This window comes from Vipera berus (genome assembly GCF_964194415.1).
Source record: "Vipera berus genome assembly, chromosome: 3".
NCBI lineage: Eukaryota > Metazoa > Chordata > Lepidosauria > Squamata > Viperidae > Vipera > Vipera berus.
In genome coordinates this window covers 53,114,372-53,132,705 of record NC_138204.1, presented here as the reverse complement: position 1 = coordinate 53,132,705, position 18,334 = coordinate 53,114,372, and the positions used below count along the sequence as shown (strand labels likewise).

The 18,334-nt window shown below is 38.6% G+C and overlaps 1 protein-coding gene across 1 annotated transcript in view; it reads right to left on the bottom strand.

The window, feature by feature from the left end:
* Positions 1-18,334, bottom strand: part of CELSR2 (cadherin EGF LAG seven-pass G-type receptor 2) — a gene marked incomplete at both ends in the record, with an annotated part of 103,776 nt that overhangs the window by 69,530 nt on the left and 15,912 nt on the right. The window contains one exon of the mRNA XM_081322187.1: positions 1,090-1,734. Coding sequence (XP_081178313.1) covers positions 1,090-1,734 — 645 coding nt within the window. The remainder of the gene's footprint in view (positions 1-1,089; positions 1,735-18,334) is intronic.

Sequence of the window (18,334 nt, the reverse complement as noted above, 5' to 3'; positions counted from 1 at the left end):
GGAAGAGGGGATTTTTTAAAACCATTCTTGATGGAAGGAATTAACACCAGGTGAGAAACTGCTATACATGCTGGGTAATGGGTGAGTTAACTCAACAACAGATGCCCTTATATTCCTTCTGGGAAAAATACTTCTGCAATTTATAAATTACACATTTCCCACTAGACTTGTAAAACAGGAGGAGTACACGTGGAACCCCTATATCTAGCAAATGTCTTGCAGGAATTTTAATAATATTTCTCAAATTCTAATCTATACGGAATCCTAAAACTATCTTGATTAGCAGCATAGGATAAAAGTCCAAACAAGGCCATCTTTCAGGCTAACATTCTTTTGTGGACCACAATTGACCTCCTAGCACAGGGGTAGGCAACCTTGGCTCTTTTATGACTCGTGGACTTCAACTCCCAGAATTCCTGAGCCAGCTGGCTCAGGAATTCTGGGAGTTGAAGTCCACGAGTCATAAAAGAGCCAAGGTTGCCTACCCCTGTACTAGCACAAGATGTTCTGAGCTTTACTCTTATCCCCTTGAACCTTCTGCTGTAAGAAATGATTTATAGCAACAAGGGCTGATTTTGTGCCTTCTGGAAGTTTTGGGTGACAACTTCAACAATTCTTTCACACTAGCCATCTTGCATAAAACTTATGGCAATTAGTCTTACATCTGAACAGCACCCAGCTGCCTTTTCTTAGAGTTGGATACTATCCAAAGATCATGGGAGTTGTGGTTACCTAGACCGTGTTGCTGGGAAAGGCTTAGATAGGCTGTTGGGTCAATAGAAGCATCTCTTCTATTTTCTCACAAATTTTGGCAAATATTCTATTTCTGTTTTCTCTTTCCAAGTTTGACATCTCCATCTTTCAGCATTCTAATCCCTCTTACTTACTAATAAATAACAAGCATAAATTAATTATAAAAGTCATTCTGAGCCATAAAAATGCCTTGGAGGAAATGATTACAATGATTCCAGGTAGAATGTCAACACTGGGATTTATCGAAGAACTAAGACAACAGCTTCCAAAGACTACTAAGCAGCTCCCTAAGTGGGATCTGTCTTGGGTGATTTTTCCCCCCAAATCAATACTTACCAGTGTAGCCTTCTTGGCACTCACAAGTATATCCTCCTTCACGGCTTTGGCAATGCCCATTATTTCCACATGGATTAGAGTAGCAAAGATCAATCTCAGTTTCACAATAATCACCAGTAAAACCCAGCGGGCAACGGCAACGCAAACCATTGACAGGGTGGATAGGACGGAAAAGAATAGTGTTGGAGGAAATGAAGGGTGCTGAGCTGTCAAACTTCAACACTGAGACACAGCGCATATAATTCTCACAGGGTTCCCGCAAACAAATATTATCATCAAAAGGCAAAACCCTCTGCTCCGAAATAGCAGCCAAGAGTGTCCGGTTGAGGTACAGTCGTTCTTGGAGATCTTCTGAAGGAATATAATGGCTCCCATGAATTCTATCAGGCAATTGCACTGACAGACTAACATTCAGGATTTGGGCAGCCTGAACATCTGTGTCATTTTGGATGTTGAAAAGGACAACATGATCACGGGGAGCAGATAGCACAGTTGCTACTCCTTCAAGAAAGAGAGCCAGCAGTGGTGAAAGGAAGCGTTCTTGGGACATGTTCTCCAGCCGCAAAGTGATACTGTTGGTCAGCATCTCATCTGTGATAATGGTCACCTGCAGCATGCATTGAGCAGCAACACTGTGGATGCCATCTATAGAAAACAGGAGAGAATAATTAGTTTCAATCTGCACTGAAGGGTGAAGAAGAGAATGTAGAAATCACCTTGTAATATTCATATTATTTTTCAGGCAACGATGGTTCTTTTTTATACAACAGACACATGGGTGAATGGGACTGGCATCTACCTTAATTTTTAAAAGGCAGGCTGCATAATTGTATAGTATTGTAGCATATAGTGAGGCACAATGGAAAGTATTTCACTATACTCTTCAATATACAGTATAAAGTCTAAACCAACACAGTAGTTAATATGACACAGGATAATCTGGATGAAGTCCATCCTCAGCTCTGGAAGCTCATGGTGGAACTTAGGGCTACTCACTCTCTCTCAGTCCAACCTACTTCACAGGGTTGTTTTTGGGATAAGGGAATGCTACTTCCTTGAGAACCAGAACAAAAAGTGGGATATAAATCTAATTAAAAAAATAATCTGTACAATAGCCATAGTACTATAATACAGATTAAGCTCTCTGAATTCATCAAATATTTTATTCTACTTCTAATTACATGGATCACAGATGAACAATGTGTGACCCTTTATCATTATCCCCAGATATTATTGTCTAGATGTAGTTATACTGATTGCCAGTTTCATCCATTTTGGTGAAACTAGATGAGGTACTATTAAATATGCTTTGCTCACATCCAGTTTGGATTACTGTAATATACTCTGTGTGGAGCTCTCACACAGCTTAGTAGGCAAAATCTTTATAATCCCTCCCATGCTATTTTATTGTTATGCAGAGATTCAAGGCATGTAGAAACAAACGCTAATTAAACATTTTATTGTTCTCTTTGTGAATGAAAAGCTTTACTGACTCATTCATTCATACAAGTGTGTGCATACACACTTATGCATACAGACCTACCCAACTCAAACTCTAGCTACTTTAGAGTTCCAGTAGAATCAAGATGGGATACCTTTCATGTACAATTTATGTGAGGGTTTAATGTTCTACATTTCCCACTCTTTTATAATTTTTACAAGGTTTGGCCTGTCTAAGCTTGGAACTCTTACCATGCTTCCATATCTATGTGGATTCAGAAACACCAACAAGTTGAATATTTTTTTATTTTATTAGGTAATTCATTTTATCAGGCAATGACCAAGTAGCTTTCAATATTATCACTTAAAGCTGGAATAGTTGCTAAAGAGGTTGTCTACTTAGAAATTACAATGGTGAAAATTCATAGTTTCATGAAGACAAGAAATAGAAGACAAGCTTATTGGTCAAACTGAACTTCCTTCACATTAAGAAAGATTTGAGACATAGTCATTTTTCATTCTTAGGGCAGAAGCAGATAATTCTACAAAATACAGAGCTGACGCAACAGATATCTCCTGCTATCTTTCTTGTAATACATTTAAAAAATGAACAAAATCAAGATTCTTAAAGCAAGAAGAACCAATTATACCACTTCACTCTGAAGTGTGGGTTGCTATTTGTACTATTTCCTTATATGCATTTGCAAGTTATTTGCTTATTTTTTTAAAAAAATCAAGACACCTGCTCCATCCTAATCTGTCAGGTGTTTATTTGACTGCTACAGCCCCAGCTACCAAAGCTGAAAGGATACAGCCCTTTCAAGGACTGTAATTCAATTATTTCCAAAATTATCACCTCATTCTTCTGCCTGTGTACGGACAAGACATGGGCATGATGTGCAATGTGATAGCAACACTCTTCATGTTTCTTGATTAGGTGCTAGGAATGAAAGATAAGAAAACAGAGAAAGCAATAGCAGGATATCACACGTTATGTTGATTTGATGTTAAGATAGAAACTTATATCCCTTGCAGTGTCAGTTTATGGAATGCAACTTTTGATTTGTAACTTTTGACTGAATATCTAAAAATCTTTTTAAAAAGTTCCAAGAAATGTTGGACTAACTCAACCTCATATTTTCATATAGTATGTACAAATGTTTTACCAATGTACCCCAAATGTCTCAGATTGAAGGTCCACATAAAGTTCCCAAACCCACCATGTATGTTCATGCCTTTGAGTAATTGTCGACTAGTGGTAATTGCCTAGACAGGTCCCTGCAGTTTTCTTGGCAAGATTTCAGAAGTAGCTTGCCACTCTTTCTTTGCAGGGCTTAAAGTGAGTGTAATGGTATTGTATGTGGAAATAATCTTGGGAGACAGGGAAAAGACCCACAGCCAGGGGAATGGCTGGACAACAGGAGCTTAGATGCAGAAAGAATGTTGTCATAGCAAATGTCACAGGATGGACCCTCCCAGTTCCTTGGGCTATAAAGACAATGGGGAGAAAAGGACTGCCAGACTTGTAAGGTTAAAGTAACCTTACAATAAAATATAGCCACTACACTTCCGGTGTGCTTCTTACTTGGACTACTTTATGAGGCTAACTAAGAATGATGGGCCCAAAGTCACCCAGCTGGCTTCGTGCTGGAAGCAGTAGAATTCATGGTTTCACAGTTTCTGTCCTTAACCACTACACAAAACTGGCTCTCAAGCCCACTGTATCCATTTCTTTCTTTTTTTAAAAAAAGAATAATTTGGGTCAGTTTTCACCAGGGCTTTTTTTTCCTCATAGAACGCTCAGAACGGAGTTCCGGCACCTTTTTTGGATGGAGCCTTGTAGGGTAGGCAAGGTGGGTTGTATGACATGTGTGAGTTCCGGCACCTTTTTCTTTTACAAATAAGCACTGGTTTTCACTATCTGCTATCACAATGAAATAGAAGTGACATGTAATATGCTTTGCTACCATTTCAGTGTCTTCTAAGGTGATGTTGGTATGCCGATTTCCCAGTCTCACACCTTTGCATAGTACTATTTCCTGTATTGTAAGTACTCTCTCTGCTGGTACTTTGGGCTTTAGTGATCCATTCCTATTATCTTAGTGCCAGGTCATTAATGGGGTTCCTTTTGCTGAAGGAACTGAAAAAGCCCACCCAATGACCGTGATCAGAATTATTAACATAAACCCAGAGAATAGACTGTTCTGAGGTTTCAATATCGAGTTTCTACCTTCATAGCCAAACTCGTCTTAACCTGTCTTGAAAAATTAGTTTTTAAACCAGTCTTGCACTCTAGATTGATATGGTTCCAACCTTCTTTAGATTCTTTGTTTATCTTTATGGTTTCATTTGATAACACTAATCAAGTTACTCCTCTGAGTGATGGACACTGCTTGAAAAAGGTCTCAGTCCTGCCAAGGGATGAACTGCCACCAGATAGATAAAAGTCTATTAGAAGTTTTATTTTGATTACTTCTTAATTTATACTTTCTATTTGTTTTAAGATATTAGGATTGAGTTAATCCAGTAGGATATGAACAAACTACACACATACAAAGGAACGCATTAAGATCTAAAGAGATAATAAAGGATAATCACTACAACCTCTCTCTCCAAAGGCAAAACGCTTTTTGTGGTAAAAATTCTCTTATTGAATTTTAACATGATGATATCACTTTCTGATTATCATTTTGCCCCTCCCTCTTTCAACTGCTATTATAGGTAGTGTATCTTACTTATTCTGGATGATATTCAGGTTCATCTAGTTAGTATGTCACGACAGAGAATGAGGTGGCTGGATGGAGTCACTGAAGCAGTAGGCGTGAGCTTAAATGGACTCCAGAAGATGGTAGAGGACAGGAAGGCCTGGAGGAACGTTGTCCATGGGGTCATGATGGGTCAGATACGACTTCGCAACTAGCAACAACAACAAGTTAGTATGTCCAAACAGAAGTGCAAAAAAGAAAAGCACGCACGGGTGGGGGGAGTTTATATGTTTACAAAAGTATCCAGAAATTATGACCAAATCATATGAAAAGAGACGCACTAAAAATGATGCTATAGTAAAAACTAGGACAGTTGCCCAGCGCAAACAAAAGCAGGAAGGAAGCTGGCCCTGGTTGGTGTCTGGCAGTAGTTTGGCTCAAGCAAAGGGAAAGAGGAGAAAGGAAACAAATGAGCTGCATGGTCAGGAAGCAGCAGCAGAAATTTTGTATCATCCTGTTGTTAGTCACAAGGGTAGATGGACACATAGGGAAGATAGACTGGTCATCAACAAACATGCAGGAATAATAGTTCCACAGACAGACAGACAGACACACACACACACACACACACACACACACACACACACAGAGGGGGAGGGGATACTGTTTAGTCAAGTCCCAAATGTTTCTGAGATATAGATGGGTAGTGCAATCTTCAGAATGATTTGTGGCATTCACTCTTAAAATAATAAATGTCTATGATTTACGATGTCTACGAAATGTCACCACAATATAAAAAAAGATGTTGAGACTCTAATAAGAGTGCAGACAAAAGCAACAAAGATGATTAGGAGATTGGAGGCTAAAGCATATGAAGCATGGGTGCAGAAATTGGGTATGTCTAATAAAGGAAGGACTATGAGTGACACGATAGCAGTGTTCCAATATCTAGGGGCTGCCACAAAGAAGAGGGAGTCAATCTACTCTCCAAAGCACCTGAAGGCAGGGCAAAAAGCAGTGGATGGAAACTAATCAAGGAAAGAACCAACCTAGAACTAAGGAGAAATTAATTTGTGGAATGACTTGCCTCCAGAGGTTATAAGTGATCCAACACTGGACATTTTAAAGAAGAGATTGGACAATCATTTGTCTGAAATGGTATAAGGTTTCCTGCTTGAGCGAGGTTGGACTAGAAAACCCCCAAGGTCCCTTGCAACTCTGTTATTCCACCATACTCTTCCTTTCAATTACAATCTCTATAATTTGTAAAGAAAAATAGACCGTGTTCCTGGCAGTCACATAGTTTTACTCCTAATTCATGTAATCTATGTTTTTCTCCCATTTCTGCATCTAACTTCTTTATAGCTGGGTCTTTTCTATTTGCTTCCATAATCATACAATACCCCACATAATAAAGTCAGTGCAATATAATTAGAATAAGAACAGGTACAAAAATCGAGTCAAAGATCTGATGAAATCAAGTTAATTCTGTCTTCAAGCAAACAAGAGAGCACCAAGCTCAGAGGGCACCAAGGATTCTACATTGCTAAACCATCCACTTACCTGCATTTCTAAGAAATTATTCCCATACCCTATTAAACCATAATGAATGCAAAGTCATTTGCTCTCCTTCTCACATGTACAGGCACTTTCAACTCCAACTTACTGCTGGGTGGGGTGGGGGATGTTTCCCGTCTGGTTTTGTTTGATTCATTTTGCTTTCTAGTATATGGAGCCACGAGAACAAAGAGCTGAACAAAATGCCAGCAGCTTCGCACTTAACACAAAACAAGGAGAGGAGAGCTATCCAAGATAACTATTACCTTGTCATCCTTATGGCTGATTTTTAAAAATGGCCATAGTACCCTAAACCTTATATTTCTTCCACCCACCCCCAGTCATGAAAGAGGCTACAGCTGGTCCTTTCAGCCTTCCAGTTCAGACAAATGCTATCAATAATTAACTTTCTTAATCTGAGCAATGGTAGGAATCTACCGGTTGAGTAGCTCCCAAGAGTCAGGAGCGGGTAACACTCTCTGGCACCTGCACTTGGAAATTCCCTTGGGAAAGTGCCTCGGCCCCTCCTTCACTTTTAGTCAGAGATACTTAAGGTATATTTCAGAACTAGTGCGTGTGTCCTAAGCCCAGCATACAAAACAGAAGCCCTCAGTGCTGAATTAGAAGCAGTATGGCAAAGGTGGATTGTACTCACAATGCATGAAATGGAAGTCCCTTCCATAGACTCCTCACGTTATCTCTTTATGGTTAGCAACCCTATGGGTTTTCAGACCTATATGCAAAATACCCCATACCTATCTTTACTGAAGTACCCTTGCATTATAATTCTATACATGTCTACTCAGAAGTAAATTCTGTTAAATTCATAAAAGCCAAATGACAGGCATACTGGTCTATTAAAAAAAATATCCAAAATCTACAATAAGGCAATGAGTAGGTTCAAAGATCAAGCTTGAAATGGATTACCTAACTATATTTTATTATTCAATAAACCACAACTGATACATAACATTCTAAGGAACAAACAAATGAATGACCTGGTATGATGTGTGATGCAGGCAATATTTTTACTAGTTCCCATTAAAATGTCACAAAATTTGTTTGAATTCATTGTGGTAAATTTAATTTGCTTTAATAAAATTATTGTTCTATTGTCCATTGAGTTTAAAGACACTCATTTCCTAGTAAGTAATTAACTGTGTTTCTCTAACAGCTGCTAGCAAAAATTCAAGAAGTAATGAAATTAAAGGGCAGAAGATAGATTGTTATGTATAAGCCCGGATTTGCTACAATCCTATAGAAAAAAAATTATATGGAATTATTATTATTATTATTATTTAAACAATATGGAATGCTGCAAAGCAAAATAATACCTTCCAGAATTGTCTTCATTTCATAGAATACTTCTGAAATTTACCTGGGCCCTTAGAAAATAAAAAATGCAATGTAATTTGCAACCCAATGCTTTCTTTGGAACTGTTCCCATCTATGCAGAAAGAAGGCAAATAAATGGAATGTGGTAGGAGGTATCCTGGGGCTAAAAGATATGGCAGGTAACTTCCTCATCACATTGCCTTCTAATAAAACAGAAATTTAAGTTTAGACACATCAACAACCAACCTGTTCAAACACTGTAAATTAAAAAGTTTAGGTATGTCCAAATTAAGCAGTTGCCCCCAATTCTGAAGGTGTCACCATACTTCACACAGTATATTTAGCTTTAATATTTTTGTTTCTGGATAGTTCAAACCTGATTCAGTTTCCACTCTAATAATTAAATTCCAGATGGTTGCTGTATAGATGCCCATTCCTAACCACTCTTTTCTCTTGTGACACAGATGACTAGAAGTTAACTGCTCAACTGTAGAACAAATGCAGAAACCTCACAACTTTACTATACTATATTGCTGCTTTCTCGTAATGATCCCAAATAGATTTAAATGTCATATGCTAAAGAACACTAGCATGGGCATTCCTTTGAAACATAGGATAAAATTTGTAGACCCGTGTTTCTCAAGCTCAACAACTGTAAGATGTTGCAACTTCAACTCCCAGAATTCTAGGATTTGAAGTCCATTCATTCATTCATTCATTCATTCATTCATTCATTCATTCATGTATTAAATATATATTCTACTATGATTAGAAAATGTAAAAATAACAATAGTAAAAGAATAAAACAATAAAAATAAACAGTGGGAGTGCAATAATATGAAGTTAAAAAGATGAGCAGAGGGGGAGCAGGAAATGCAGGGGGGAGATGTGGCCAGCAAGTTAAACTTTAATTTTAATTTTAAACTTGCTGAGGTTGAGAAACTCTGGTCTAGACCAATATTACTTCTGAATTAGCTATATCATATCCAAACATTTTTCCTTTCTTTGCCTCATTTCCAATTATTACAAAAAGAAAACAATCAAAACATTCTCCCTTTGTCAGTGTTGATATACAGAAGGTAGAAGGTTAAGGCATGGAAAGGAAATACTGGAACTCTGGAAGATTGGGATTAGCCAGCCAAAGACTAAGAGGGTCTTGGAATACAAGAATCTTCTTCAGATTCAGTTGTGTGATAAAACATACCTGAGCGGTTGCCAGAGGTAATGCTTTACAGGGAAAGCACTCAACAAGTTTTACATTACTAAAAAACTTATTTGGACCACAAAAGTCTGCTTGAAACTCAGTGAGAGGGCAAAGTCCTTTCATTAGAAAACTACAAACTGGAAGCAGAGAAAATGACAGAAATACAATATGGAACCTGCACTTCCCAATAGATGATGAAAGGATGACTTAAATATTTTGCCGGGGTACCACATTGTAAAGATCACTCTGAGAAAAATCAGAGGAAATGGTACATGCATTGGGCAAAAAATGGCAGCATTCTTCCTATATATGAATATACTTTATCTCACTGGTTTTGATTTATGGCATATTTTGGAACACAGTAAGAGAAACAGAATCCAGTAGAGACAAGCTCTCTTAAACAAGCTTTAAATAACTACAGTACTGTAAAAGTCATTTCAAAGATCCCGGGTTTCATAAGACACCAAGTTTCTTCGGCCTTCAGGATTTGTTGAAAATTATTGAAATTGAAATCCTGCATATTTGGAATAGAAAATCAACAAATGTAAGCCTTCGCTATTCCATACGCTAATTCTACTTGCTCTGTATCTAAGGATTCCTTTGTTTGTGGAAGCACACCCCTTGTTTTACAATTGTATACACATGACCAACACTGCCTTTTAATAAGCAAATTAATTTTGCTGTGTGTAAACACTTCAACAATGTAATAACTATTCTGAGCAAAGGAGAATTAATTATAATGATCACACCTCCACCAATTGTAACTAAGTTCAATTGCCGCCTAAAATTAGTCTTCCTGAATTATTTGATAAATATTTCTGAATAGTTTAATGAACTTCTGTTTTACAAGGTAGAAGAAATTGCAACATCTTCCCCAATATAAAATATGGAAGATGCATTGCCTGGCTCACTGTTTGCTTTACAGTTTTCTCGTATGTCCCTGAAAGTGAACTAACATCCTTTCTGTTGAATGTTTAATGTTCTTGGCCACATGGGCCACCCAAGAGAGAGATGGTCACATGGGAAAAACAAGGAAGAATTAATGTTATTGCTAGTGACTGCTAACTATACACAGAAGCATTACTGGCTGAAGCCTTTTCAATAAGGCAATTGCTTTTCACCTTCCCTATTGACTGTGCATGGGGAACATCAAAGACAGATCCACAATCAGTGTTTATTGTAGTAACAATTACCAAATATCAATTCTTGTTTCATATGCATCAGACTTTAAAAATTGTTGAGCAGAAAACAGCTAACATGACCCTACTTGATTCTTTGGGTCTGCAGTGACACAATTCATAGAAGCTTTTGTATTCAAATAACTTCCTGACAGAATTTCTCCCTATTGTGCTCATTCCTAAGACTATAATATCTAGTGTGATGCTCAATCCCTGAAATATGTGAACACAGTCTTCTTATCCTGAAGCACACCCTGAGCATTTATCTCCTCAAAGGCCCTTATGATGCTATCGTTAATTTGTCTGCCAAAGTTAGTTGGTTGCCTGCCCGTGGGTCCAGTGCTCTGCTTTAAAAAAACAACAAAAAAACCACAAAATTGGTCTCTGCTGAACTCTCTGCAGATGGAGACCCCGCTGCTGGGGAACAAAGGTGAATTTGAATTCTTCCCCACTATGTTACTCCTCCTTTCAGGGAAAGATTGCTGCTTTACTATCGTCTCCCCATCTCCATGGCAACCACTACTAACAAAGCATCTAGCAAAGCTGTACTTTTTCCCAGAGCCACAGAAAGAAAGAAAGAAAAAAAGACATCATGGCAATGTTGTATTCCAACACATCCCATGTTTCTGACAAAGACAAGGTGCTCAGCTCAGAAACAGCAGGAGAACTGGAGGTCATTTGTCAACTGACATGGGAGGTCTATATGGGCCTGAATGTTTAAGAAAAAAATAGCACTCTTAAGGCTCTCTCGTTCTCAAATAGCAAATCTTTGGAGAACCATGTGGAGACTGGTCAATCACATACTTCATCCTGAGATAAAATAGTGAATGATGTCCCACCTGCACCCTTTGCCCCATTAAAGACGTAATATGGGGATCTCAAAGAGACCGGTAGCATGTTCAACAGTTCAGGAGATCCATGACTGTGCTTGCTGGAATTAGCCCAACATGCCCCTCCAAGGGTTCAAGAACCTGGTCTAAATCTCAGATACCAAACCATGGCTGAACAAATCCCTCTGCAGACACAAGCCAGCCTATCTAGATGAGGAAATAGTGGGATTGCTAGTGCTACCTAGAGTGCCAGATCTGTCAAGAAGGGGAGAGGATTCATTAGATGGGGTATTATATTATTAACTAGATGTTTGAATATGGTGGAGAATAGATAATTGCTAGAAACAGAAGTTCTATCATAACTAGAAAGATAAGATTTGTAACTAGAATATTAGATTTTGGTATACAAAGGAAACAGGAAAAAGCTCAGAAGTTTGAATAAGGGAAGCTTTTGGTTACCCAAATATAACTTACTTTGAAATTATAAACAACAGAGACATTTTGAACACTGATGGGAAATTATTTTTTTTTTAAAAAAAAAAGCGAAAACAGGACATACGGATATTAAGTGCAAATGCAATTAAGATACATTTTGGTTAGAAAAGTTATCTAAAACTGACATTATTGATATTATGAGGAAAATGTAACAAAGATGTTGATATTCAATTGTATATTCATTAATAACAATAAGAATTGTATTTGCCTAGTGTGGGAAAATAGGTACTACCAGAAGAACAGAAGAAACATTTGACGGTGTAATATCAGATCTAGATTGAAGAAGTTAATATATACCACTGAATTACTAATGGACCCAGACAACACATTGCCTATTAAGTATTTGATTGTAAAACTAGAAAATTAATAAAATATTCATAAAAAAGAAGGAAAAAGGGAAAGGGAAAAGGCCTTAATCTCCTATTTGCCCAGACCTTCCTGTTGCATAATGACCATGAATTGCTATATCTCTGCATGAACTATATTGCCTTTAGAAGAACAAGGAAGAAACAAACAAAAAGAAACACCTTTGTATAGCTAGACCACAGGTCTGCAACCCGCGGCTCCGGAGCCGCATGCGGCTCTTTCAGCCGTCTCCTGCGGCCCCCAGTCCTCTGCCATGTGCAGTCCAAAAAAAAAAAAGTGGGACTAAAAAAATTCAATCAATTCAAATATGCAGGGTAGGTGCATATCTCACCTTGGCTCCACTCTTCAAACCCTGTTCTGCACATGCGCGTACATGCGCGCATGTGCACACATTTTTTGCGGCTCCCAGTTTTTCCTTTTGTGAGGGAACCAGTTCCAAGTGGCTCTTTCACTGTTTCAGGTTGCTGACCCCTGAGCTAGACCAACTTCTCTTTGTGCTGAAAAAAATGCAGGTTAATGTAGCTGAATTCTGCTATCAAGCAGGTTAGATAAACTGCAGGTCCTCAGCTACCTGAAGAATAAAGTACTGTATCAAATGTTTTAGCTATCTCAAGTAGAAAAATCCCACTCAGAATGAAACAGGTTTGGTGTAGTGGTTAAGGCAGGGGTGTCAAACTCAATTTCATGGAGGGCCGCATCAGCATTGCGGTTGCCCTCAGGGGGCCGGGTGGGTTATGGCCAGGGTGGGCGTAGCCTACTGGGTGGGTGTGGCTAGAGTGCGTATGGCCTACTGGGTGGGCGTGGCCAGCTATACATCGTTCGCATTAAGGGTGCCTATGGGGGCCTGGGCAGGAGTGGGACAGATCTGAGGGTCTCTGGCAGAAGAAGGGTCTCTGGGCCAGGGCCAAGGCAATGGGGGCCGTTCCCTCACTGTTTCCAGGATGGCTTCACGGGCCACATGAAACCACTTCGTGGGCCGGATTTTCTTTCAGACTTAGGAAGGAGGCAATTGGAAACCACTTCTGAAAAACCTTGCCAGGAAAACTGCAGGGATTTGTCCAGGAACTCTCCAAGGATCGGACAAGGTTTAACAGAAGAGGAAAACCCTCAAAACAGTATATCATGCAGATGATCCACACAACTAATTTGCTCCACACAAACCACTGGAAATTTTTCAGGAGTAAGAATGCACGATGCCATCTCTTTTTACCCCTGCCCTCCTTGAAGGAAACTCATCATATTCCTGCTATGAATCAAATGTAGTGCTTTGCAACCAGCACTGGCACAAGTGGTGCTTACCAATTTGTCTCCTGCACCTCAATTCATTGTAGACAAAGAGACTACCAAGTCATCACTGTGGTCGATGTGAAGGAAGGGGATAAAATCCAGAAAAATTTATTTAAGCCTTTTTTTTTCTAGATAGCTTTTGCATAGGAGCTAGTGGCTGCCAGGCGGATTTCATTTAAATCAAGTCAATTTAAATCACGATTTAAATCACTAGTAAACAGGCTTGATTTACCGTAAATCAACTCGATTTAAATCATAATTTTTAAAGAGCAACTGTCATCTGTGTCCCGCATCGGCTCCTCCTCTGACCCGCTGTTGACTCACTGACAGTCCCACTCACTTTAATGGGATGGCTGGTGATGCGGCAGTGACACAACAAAGTGAGGGATGTGGCGGGCAGCAGGTGAGTGGATGCCCACTAACAGGCGCTGCCATGATGGATCTGAAATGACAGCTGCTCTTTAAATGTAAGGACTTGTTCTTGCTGGTAGTTAGAACCTTTAATATTATAATTTGCAAACAAAATGAAGGTTTCCTATTTAGAATAATAAGCTGTCAGGTTAGTAAAACAGTGATATCAGAACCGATTTTAGGTTAATAGGCTAATCGCACATAGTTGGAGAACTACTCAAATTCTTTTATTTAATTAAAACACTTAGAGCCTGGTACAGATGCATTTCTCTTCAAATAATCATACAGTTTGTAGTGTCCATAGATTTGCAAAACAATGGGATAAAGGAATATTCCTGAACTCTGTTTTATGATTTATCTCATGGTTACTGTGAAATTGTGTGAATGCATCAATGCAGTGCATGTTATCTCAGCTTGTAGATCTTGGATTCATCGAATGAGTTTACCAAAAATGTAAATAGTGCAGAATATGCTACATAACTAAGCTCCATTTTATGCTGAATATACTAAATTATTAATGTATTTTAAATAGAAAACTATATTTAGATAGATTTTTACTCCAAAAGCATTTTATTAAAATACATTTGATAAAAATAAAAAAATCCAAATTAAATTAAAAAAATCCATTTTTTAAAAAAAAATTAAAAAAACCAATTATTATCTACCCTGGTGGCTGCCATGCTGAAGAACCATTCAAAAGTTAGAGGGCTTTCCTGTTTTTTAAAAAAAACATTTTTAATTAAATTAAATGTTTAATTAAAAATATTTGATATAGTACTTTATAAAAAACAGATTGGATAATTGCCAACTGAGGATGCTGTAGAACCAGGTTTCTCACATGGATAGGTGAATCATTCTGTCTTTTAGACTCTTTTAGCATTATGACTCAAACAGAAACTACACACATTTACTCTGAGCCCCCATGTTCATAGGGATTCTTCAAATGATTTCAATCTATCAAGTCACTGATGTTTGTTACTCCAACTGCACCCGTAGAAATATCGCAGAAACGTTCCTATGGCATCCTATAACCTTATCAGTTGATTGCAAGATTCCCTAAATAGTAAGACATCTGCTAATGTTATCCTTTACTGTCTTCTGTTTTGTGCCTTTTGTGATTTGGGCTCAGCACTCAAGCTGCAATGGCTGTGCTCCTTTCTCTATGACAAGCAGCAAAAAGGATGTGTGAAGGTCATTCATCAAATGCTAGTTCTCAGCAAGTATCCAAACAATGGGCAAATGTGGGTCAGCAACCTAGCCAAATTCTACTCTACATAAGAATGGAAAATGAATGAGAATTATTCTCCATGTCTAACTATTTCATCTCAAATTATTATACCTGGCCTGTGAATATAGCTTTAGTTTAGAAGACTATTTTATAATACTAAAAATAAATTTCTATATATGAACTACAGATCAAAACTTCCCATGGAATATAGGAAAATAAAATAAAAGTAGTCATTACAGCATAGCAAAACAATATGTTAAAACAATAACCAGCAGTGTGTCTGATTTAATTAGTGAATTTGCAGTGCTTCCTCCAACTCAAAGAATTCCCTACTCAACATTATGTGAATTAAAGTCCACACATATACTCTATTTTTAGAATGGTATATGTTATGTATTAGGCTTTAAGGAACACCTAAAGCATTTGTATAAGAGTCACCACCAGGAGGCGTTGAACTGTAACTATTTTGGCGGGAAGCAGTTTCAGCGGGAAACAGAGGTTCAATCCGATTGGTTGGCTGTGTACCTGGCCAAGTACTGGCCAGGTATATAAAGAGTGCAGGTAACCCCTATTCCCCAGTACGGTCACTTCCACCTAATAAAGAGCTGTTATGCTGTACTCATCGGCCTGGCGTCCTTCCTGCTCTCCAGAACCCACTACACAACAGTATACATTGCCTGTCTTCCCTTTTAAGCACTGAGACACACAAGTATAGATATTAAAAGCCAATTTGGTGTAGTGATTAAACTGTTGACCACAAATAAGGAGATTATCTAGGCCAGACATACGCGCAACATATTGGGACGGTTTTGCCATTGCCAGCAATGGGATGGGCATGGCTTCCACATGACCCATCCGGCCCATGGGCCAGCAGTTTGACATCCCTGAGCTAGGTCTCCATTAAGCATGGAAACCAGCTCGGTGACTTTGGGCCAATTGTTGTTGTTGGTGGTGGTGGTTGCATAGTCGTGTACTCTCACTCAAACCAACCCACCTCATAGGGTTGTTGTGGAGAAAATAGGAGGCAGGAATATTAGGTATGTTCACTGCCTGGAGTTATATATAAAATGGTGGGATTAAAAAAACTGATTATGGCATATGGTTATTTATTTTTTTGCATGACTTTCACATCCCCTCTTAGAGAGGAGAATTTTATTTTTTTATACAGAATATATCCTGTGTGGTATTTTTACTAGTATTGACCAGGAGGCAGTAAATTACAGGTTTCGTTCTATTTGGAACTTATGAAGCACATACTTCCATTGATCCATACTTTCATGGGGTTCAAACCCTCTACTGAGCACTGAACTCACAAACTATGGTGCTGTAGGTAATTAAATAGTCCTTCAACATTGCTGAGCATCAGTATCTGCAGAGCTTCTAAAACTAATGCACTCTATAAAAGGTAAAGGTTCCCCCACACATGCGTGCTAGTTGTTTCCATCTCCGTTTCAAAGCCGAATAGCCAGCGCTTGTCCGAGAACCTCTCCGTGGTCATGTGGCTGGCATGACTAGACGCCAAAGGCGCACGGAATGCTGTTACCTTCCCACCGTAGTGATCCCTATTTTACTACTTGCATTTTTACGTGCTTTCGAACTGCTAGGTTGGCAGAAGCTGGGACGAGTAACAGGCGCTCACTCTGTTATGCGGCACTCGGGATTCGACCTGCCAAACTGCTGACCTTCTGGTCGACAAGCTAACCCACTGAGTAGCCATCTAAAATGGCATAATCCACAGATTAAATTCCCAATAAATTCTTTGAATCACATAATAAAATTAATAGCCACATACACCTAATAAGTTACCAATAGAATAAAACCAATCAGGTAGTGCCTCTGATGTTGTGCACATTTAGAAAATGTCAGGCTGAAAAAAAGATATAGGTAGCCCTTGACTTATAACCATAATTGAGCCCAAAGCTTCTGTTGCTAAGCGAGACATTTGTGAAGTGAATTTTGCTCCATTTTATGACCTTTCCTGCCACAGTTGTTAAGTGAATCACTGCAGTCATTAGGTTAGTAACATGGTTGTTAAGTGAACCTGGCTTCCCCGTTGACTTTGCTTGTCAGAAGGTCACAAAAGGTGATCACACGATCACCTTAAGGACGCTGTGACCATCATATGAGCCAATTGCCAAGCGTCTGGATTTTGATCACATGACCATGGGGATACTGCAATGGTCATAAGTGTGAAAAATATTCATAAGTCACTTTTTCCAGTGCCCTTGTAACTTTGAACAGTCACTAAATGAACTGTTGTAAGTTGAGGACTACCTGTACTTTAAAAGCACAAGTATGGGCAACGAAGCTCATCAGATAAATAGGGTACTTTTGAAATATATTTATATATTTATATTTATTTGATTTATATACCGCCCTTCTCCCGAAGGACTCAGGGCGGTGTACAGGGCAATAAATACCAAAAGTACAAGATACAAAAAGTAAAAACAAATTAAACAATTGTGCCCAATACAATAAATTAGTTAAAATCAATAATTAAAACCCCAAACCCATCAGACCAGGCCGGCTTGTTCGAATAAATAAGTTTTTAGATCACGTTTTCAGACTTCTAGACTAACCATTATTTTTCAATAACAGTGTACATCAAGAAGATTTGCAGATGTCAGCCAAACTTTTGCATGCAGTATGTAAATATGCCTCTAGAACACATAACCCCATCCCTTTAATTAAACCAGGAGCATTGGGTTATTTTAGCGTAGAAAAGCGAACGGAAGTGATACTATGAACCTCTCTTTAGGCAATGAAGTATTCTTAGAATCTAGACAAGCTAGTGACTGGGTTCTTCTGAATAGAAAGGGCTATGAAAAGCTTATTTGGATTGGGATCAATCGTGAATGCAAACCTCTTCCGGGCTGCATAGTATTTCTGGGCATTTTTCAGCTCTGAGTCTTTGGTTCTCATTCTGCTTCTGATTCAACTCTAACAGCTGTCAATACTTAGTCTTCATACAATATGCTGTTGTTTTCATGAGAGAGAGAGAGAGAGAGAGAGAGAGAGAGAGAGAGAGAGAGAGAGAGAGAGAGAGAGAGAGAGAGAGAGAGAGAGAGAGAGAGAGAGAGAGAATGCCTTTAGGCTCTATGAATCCTTTCCTTGTTCTCCATTAAGATCAGCAAACACTTTCCTCAGGGGTGCTATTCAAACAGCTAAAGGGCTCTTCAATCTGAAGATTGCATGCCTCAGATATTCCA